Source organism: Trachymyrmex septentrionalis, unplaced genomic scaffold, assembly GCF_001594115.1.
Source record: "Trachymyrmex septentrionalis isolate Tsep2-gDNA-1 unplaced genomic scaffold, Tsep1.0 scaffold38, whole genome shotgun sequence".
In the NCBI taxonomy this organism is placed as follows: domain Eukaryota; kingdom Metazoa; phylum Arthropoda; class Insecta; order Hymenoptera; family Formicidae; genus Trachymyrmex; species Trachymyrmex septentrionalis.
In genome coordinates, this window is record NW_017305547.1 from 275,439 (window position 1) to 282,897 (window position 7,459).

At 38.2% G+C, this 7,459-nt stretch overlaps 1 protein-coding gene across 2 annotated transcripts in view; it reads left to right on the forward strand.

The window, feature by feature from the left end:
* LOC108750910 (protein tweety) overlaps positions 1-7,147 on the forward strand; it is an 18,758-nt gene extending 11,611 nt beyond the window's left edge. Inside the window, exons 3-9 of one of the 2 annotated variants that reach the window (XM_018490773.1) lie at positions 1,633-1,905; positions 2,223-2,557; positions 2,796-3,227; positions 3,356-3,457; positions 3,627-3,866; positions 4,406-4,563; positions 4,677-7,147. In XM_018490773.1, coding sequence (XP_018346275.1) covers positions 1,633-1,905; positions 2,223-2,557; positions 2,796-3,227; positions 3,356-3,457; positions 3,627-3,866; positions 4,406-4,563; positions 4,677-5,176 — 2,040 coding nt within the window. In that variant the 3' untranslated portion in view covers positions 5,177-7,147. Of the gene's footprint in view, positions 1-1,632; positions 1,906-2,222; positions 2,558-2,795; positions 3,228-3,355; positions 3,458-3,626; positions 3,867-4,405; positions 4,600-4,676 lie in introns of both variants that reach the window. The other variant, XM_018490772.1, reaches the window with a different exon arrangement.
* The last annotated feature ends 312 nt before the right edge of the window (positions 7,148-7,459 follow it).

Genomic DNA, 7,459 nt, shown 5'->3' on the forward strand with positions numbered 1-7,459 from the left:
TGAATTGGCTTTGATGCTCTTTTCTATTAATTTTTGTAACATAGTGAATCATTACATTCTTATTGTTTAATAAATAAAAATAAAATAATTACTGTGTTGCACTATGTCTCTTGTTAGAAAACATAAGTTGCGCTAACGGACATTGGTATGTTAATCAAGTACTATCCATTCGTATAGTATCTATTAATTCCTGTTAGTACTTCGATTTTAGAATATCAAAATTTTCCGACAGTTATTTGATCGGCTAGATTGTAGATTTGCGTTATCGGGCCGTAAGTGAAGATCTCGCATCGTCAAACGGACAAGAATCCAAAAAGCAAGCATCTGGCAACGTAACGACTAGAAAAGGTGCCGTATGCTCGTACAGAATGCAACATCGAAAGGAAAGAAAAAAAAGAAACGATTCACATGTCCATGGAAGGTAGCGGGATATGGCGAGGACACGGTAAAAAGAAGAGGATAAAAAGAAAGAGAAGAAAGGAAGACGAGAGGTTGGTGAAGAAAAAAAGAAGGCCAGAAGAGGGCAGGTGGATACCACGAACGCGCAAGAATCCGGGCTCCATGAGTGTAACTGAAAAGCACAATGCCTGGGAAAGCTCAAACAATGCACAAAGGCTTTCGCATAATATGCCCGGGGCAACTCACGGCAGCGGGCTTCAACATCTTCGGGAACTACGTCGGACCACGTCGGGCACATCCTGCTCTCCCTCCGTCCGTGTTCTCCATGTATTCCTCACACTTTCGTTCCCTCTTCTTCCTTTTTCGCTCGTCTTCCTCAGCCGTCGAAGTCGGGCGGACTTAGGGTGAGGTATAACCACTGGCGAAGGAGGTGGGCCCGAAACTTTGTCTCGCTAGTATTCGCTTTCGTCATGCATGCGGCTCGACGGGGTGGATTGGCGAAACTAAGACCGCCGAGAAATGAGATAAAAGCCTTGAGGGAGGCAGGAAGAGAGCGGTAGAAGTTACGAGACGGTCGTAAGTGCGGCTCGTACGAAGTAAATACGTAAATGCGCCTGAAATAGCGTTGCAATGCGGTTCTTGACGATGCACGACGACGCTGATAATATTGCCGTTTAGAGTAGGAAGTGAAGACGAGAAAATTTTTGGCGCGATACCAATTTTTGGATGTTATTTGTTTGGACGGTCTGTTCTTCGAATCTTCAAGTTGAGAAGACACAAGAAAGCTTTTTCTTTAATTAAATTTCAAATCAGATATTTACTTTCAAAAAACTTTTTACCAGATAGAGAACAGGAAATTGTTAATTCTATGAAATTTGATGGATAAAATCCAACACTCTAAATTTCTTGTAATAAAATCTCATTCCAAGAAAGTAAAAGTATAATCATTTTTCGCTTCTTGAAGAAGAGTGACAATTTTCACTTTGTTTTAGAGTGTATTTTTACTTCGAAGGAGTGAAATCTCACTCCAAAAAAGTGGTTGTATTTTCACTCTCTTGGAGTAAGATTTTACTGCAAGAAATTTAGAATGAATAAATGGATTTTATATTTGGATGTCTTTAGATCTCTTCAGTAATTTAATTTCTTTTATAAGAGTATAAGTAAAATTTACGTAAATAAACGTTGAAGTTATAAAGCAGGGAGAAAATCCATGATCGGGTGTAATGTTTACAGAGCCTCGGGATACTGGGAAGTATTCCGGCAGCCTGGTTGATCTTAACTTTACTGGTATTGCTGGTTTATTTGGTAACAAGATGCTGCGACCGGAGGCCGCGCCCCAAGAAGTCGATAACCGCGCTGAAGTGTTCGCTGGCCATCCTAGCGTTACTCTGCAGTGGAGCAGTGGCTGTTGGTCTTTATGGTAACGACGACGTACACAACGGCTTGGTACAACTCATAGCAGCTGCGAAAAACGTCGATGGGATTCTTATTGGCGTCAGAAATCAGGTATTTCCTATTTATTTTTCGCAGTGTCTTAATATTCTGTTTATCATAATATATGTAATAAAAAAAATGTTTATTACATAGCAGTAATAAAAAATTTCAGTAAACATGCATATAGATTTTAAAAGTAAAGATCGCAAAAAAGAGAAAAATTATTTCATTTTTAATTAAAACAAATTTTTTTAATATTTATTAGAATTTGTTTTTAAGTATACGCGTATAGATAGACACTGACCTGATTTGGATAATTTAAAACAGTTTAAACAATTAAAAATAATTGTTATATTTATTTAAATATCAACATTGCATATTTCTTACAGACTGATATTATAGAAGCGACTCTGAAGAGAAAAGTGCAGCCGCAACTGACTGCTCTTGGAGATGAATTCGATGCTCCGGTCAGTAATAAAACTATGCTAAGTTGGCTGCTAGCGGCACTTAATGGCATGAAGCAAAATACGAGCATCGCTGTAAATCGGAGTTTTGAGATACGAAAGCCTTTGAGCGGTATTAGTCTTGCCGGCGCCATTGGGATGGGTGAGAAGATCGAGCAGTTGCGATGGCCTATCACTATGGCGGTCCTGAGCGCTCTACTTGTCCTCTGCGTGGTTCTGGTGGTCGGTGTTGCACGGCACTCCAGATGTGTTCTCATAACGTATGTTCCTTTGATCGAAATAAGAGTAGAAATCTTTCGACGGTATTCCTCATATAGCATTTTGTATCTTTATTTTCAGTTTGCATTTTTATTTTACACGTTTGAATAAAACCATTTAAAAATACATAACAAAATTTGAGCAGAGGAATAGATTATCTTCTATACATTTATAAATTATTCTGTAAACACATCTATAGTCACAAAATCATGAAGACACTCTAATAGATTATCTTTTCAGATTTTCCGTATTCGGCTTGTTTGCGGTTATCGTCTCTTGGCTCATGGCGTCCTTATACTTGGCAACTTCTGTAGCTCTAGGTGATCTTTGTGTCTCACCCGATGGTTACTTGAGCAGAGCCGTACCGTCTACTTTAGCCTCCGAGGTACTCTCATACTACACGCATTGCGAGAACACGCGCAGCAATCCGTTCACGCTAAGATTGCGGGACACGCAACGTGCGGTGGATAACATGAGGCATAATTTGAACACGGTGACTAAATTAGCTCTAGAACTGTTCAAAGATCAGCAGCTCCAGCCAAAACTCAGCAGTTTATCCACAGACGTTAATACCATAGACAGACTCATGCCAGGTTTATCCACGTTACTCGATTGTAAACCTCTGCACAAGCAATACGTTCATGCCGCCAAGAGTTTGTGTCACTTGGGATTGTAAGTCGATATCCTTTTATATTTTAATTATAATTCGGAAAAATTAAATAATTGTTTGTATTTTAATTAAAATGATTTTACACGGAAATATAAGCTTAATAATAATGCTTCTCTATAATGTGTTCTAGGTATGGATTGAGTTTCATGCTAATAGCCAGTTTAGCTGCAGGTCTCTTATTCACCGTTTTGGTTTGGGTGGATTCTCATACGTGGATATACATACGAAAACGGTAAGTACACTAGAGGGAATCATTTAGAGAGAGAGAGAGAGAGAGGAGGGAATTAAGTAGAATTTTATTTTTGCTATTAATTTTACAATGCTAAAGCAAGTAGAATCATTGCGTTCCTTTCTAAATTTTATGATATCTGCTGAAAATTAAATAAATGCATTTGTTTCAGAAGGGATTATCATCAGGTTGACGAGCAAGATCCTTACTTACCACCATCGGCAGCGTCACAGGCGATAGCAGCAAGGACCCTTCGAGGCCAAGGGTCGTACCCGCCTACAGCCCCTACGCTTAATTCGAATGCTCTTGGCACTCATAACACGATTAAGCAGCCTCTCTTGCTAACGCCGCCCCCACCGTCCTACGCTACTGCGACTGCTCGCGCACGTCAACTGCACGAGAGCATGTTAAAGTTTGTGCATGAGATTTTCAGTTTCTCTTTTAATTTGTTTAGCTTAAGGATATCAATTAATATCGCGCTAAACATATTAGATTCAATGCGTCTCCTTTGAATGTTGCTTTATCATACATAGTTTCATCATTATTAAGAATACAATTTTTTATCGATATTTATATATTAGTATATGCTTTTTGACGAAATATACGTGATGAAATGTATTGCATCATATAAATAACTGTGCCATTCTTAATTTTATATTTGATGTGTTTAATTATATATTTTAAATATCTGTTTTTGCGACATTAAGCATTTCGAAACAGAATATTATTCTTAGCAAATAACAGTTTTGATTGCTTTATACAATATTGTTACAAGAAATAGTATAGCGCGCTTTGTAATCCTATTTTATTAACATAAATATGATATATAGACAGTTTTGCAGGCGTGATTGAATTTGGATTTATGTTTAGATAAGCTATAAAACGATGTCGGTCATTATGTAAAACAAAGATAATGCTGCAACTTTGTTTGTTCTTCCTCGCCGTTTACAGAGGTGGGGGTGTTAACGGGAGCGGAGGGGGCGGGGATCACAAATCGTCTCAGCATAATCAGCAATCAACGGGTGGACGAGCTGAACACCGATCTGGACTCGGAGATCAACCTGGCCAGTACGCGACTCTGAGCAAACAGTGCAAGACGCTAGAATCTAGTGACTTCTACTGAGGGCACGCCCCCGCAGGGCCCGGTAAATGCAAAAATTAATACTCTTACGCGTATGTAACATTCATCTTTACATCTGTATTATTATATTTCATGTTACAGGTAGAGAACCACCTTGGACGCCCAGCGTGGCTTCCTTCACCGGTACCCTGTCTCATAATTCGCACGGGCCCGCGCACCTTGCCACTTTTCAGGATTCGCGAAAGACACAAACACTGGATCCGAAGAACCTGGCCAATCTAAAGAGGGGTCCGACTCAGGCCTGGAATCAAAATCGACCGCTTCCACCGAATCCCGCGAGTCAGCAACCTACGTGGGAGTTCGAGTCGCGCTCGCAGACTAATATGAATCAGTTTAGATCGTTGGTGCGGAACAAGGCGCCTAATATTCGCATTCAGGATCAAATGCAAGATCAGGTCAGAACTTTGGATAGAAATTTCTCGCGTAGTCAGTTCAACGGTACTACACCGCAGAACAACACGGTGCCGAATATGTATGGTACATATAATCGAGCGCAGGGAAGGCAGGAGAAGCCGACGGTGGCTACGCTGAGTCAGGTACAAGGTAGTGATCCTAATCTGTATGCTGTAACGGAACTCTAATCGTCGAAAAAAAAGAGAAGATGCAAAATCATGAGTATTTGCAGAATAGAGGCATTGTTGACAAAGAGAGTTTTGTCTTTTAACAAAATTCAAAACATGCGATTTGGAGTTCCTATAAAATAATAGAGAAAAAGGTAAATTGATTTCAGAGACCTGCGATAAAAGTGAGAGAAATCATGGAGAGGAGGGGGGAGTGAAAAAAGGATTTTTAGAGAAGTTAGGAACTTGTGTGAGACATACTTTATATCCGAGATTTTGTACTTGTATATCATGTACAGTGATTGTGGTACGTCCTTCTATGTTATTCTCCCTCTTTGTTATCGCGTTCTTGATTAGACCGCGCGCGAAGTATCCAAGGACAGGCTGAAATGCATACTTAAACGTACACAATTATATTGCTTGTTGGCCGACTTGAAAGCTGCATGAACGAACATGCACGAAAGAAATCTTCACATGAAGTTTTACACTGATATCGTTTACAGAGATACTGCTCGCTTGTTCATTCTAAATTAGCCGTTAATTTCGCGTGTGATGTTTAACCGAAGAGTTAGATATCGCGACTTGAAGGAGATACCAAAAGACGATGAAGGAAATATACGGTTTTTATATACTTTTTACATTTTAACCGAACGAATCTATGTTGAATTTTCCGTGAGAGATATTTAATATACTTTATATGTGTGTGAAAACTTATACATATACATCTAGTTACCGCACGAATGTCTGGTGATTTTTACGGGACTCTTTGGCAGAATTCGATTGATCATAGATCATGCTCGATACTGCCAATGCTCTCAGGCGAATATACTTTTTAAGTACAAAGACAGTGGTAGCACAGGCGTTATGGGTTTTCAGTTTTTATGTGCAAACGAAAAAGAGTTGAAAAGGAAATGGATAGGAATGTCCAACGTATCGATAAAGGATATTTGGAAACATACTTCCACAGGCGGTATTAGTTAAAAATACTCTTTAAAGACAGTAAGGAAAAATTAATCTGTCGCAAAAAAACTAAATCTTATTGTATTTTGTAAGAGTCGAGAATGAATTTTCTGCGGAGCGCAGTCTTCCTGAGATCTTCTGTAACATCAGAGATATACCGAGTATATTAGGCAAAGAGAATATCTGGCAATTATTCGGTACTCGTTGAATCAAATCCAAGTGTCGGAGAAGTAAATGTTGTGCCTGAATAATAGCCAATTGGTCAAGCGTTGTTTACTATTACAAGTATCAACGAGTGTCCGGTTGAATATTGGCAATTCTTTTTCAATTGCCACGGATGTCTATCTCCGATAATATTCGGTACATCTCTTTTTCTCTTTATAATTGATTACTATCTAAAAGTTTGTAAGAGTTGATACAGATTTTCAGCAATCGCAAATGACTTTGTACTGGCATCCGCATATAATTCAGTAAGTTTGTATATAAAATAATAACACTTAAGATTATTGAGTAAACGTGAAAAGTGTGATAAAACCGAATCTAGATGTTATTACGGATTTTACATGGAAGCATTTTGCCATTTTTTTTTATTGACAATTTAACCACGACTTTCGATTGCGGAAAGGGAAATCGTGCCATTCCAGGAATATATGCATTTAACGCAAACTACTTTCCAGGATTTTCTTAGGGCTTGTGTTTAGTCGAGTAAAAATCAATTATATAATCGCAATACCGAGCATTTTAAGAGCGTGAATAGCAAAAGAACTTAATCCAATGTAAATAATTGTAATATTTATTACAGAGCGATAGCTCGTAGACTAGTAGTATATAGTTTAGTTAAATGCTAATTTAAGTTTCGACGATAAATATATAAATGTGCGCACGCGACCACGTGCGCGTAATAGCAAATGAACGAATATCGTTTTGTTCACTTTGGAGATGAAGAAGCATCCTAGTCAGTATATAAAGTTGTGTACATTCATTAATAAGATCTCTTGCCAAATTTTTAACCCGGCTCAATTTGAAGAAAACAAAAAAAAAAGATGAGACACGTAAAGAGGAATCTTTTTTCTCAAAGAATATTTGTATCGTCACTATTAATACGTACGAAAGCTATATTAGTGCGTCGTTGCCCCTCGATACATGTTCTAGATTTTAAGAGAAAAATTGCTTATTGAAAAAGTTTACAAATATAATCCAACTTCAGTGTTTTAGCACAGATATGCGCTGTATCCGTAATATGTAATTATTTGTTGTACATCTCGATTATTTTTCTTATTTGATAAGTATTTTTACTTTCCATTTTCGTTTTTTGATCTGCCACGGTATCGATTTACAACAGAA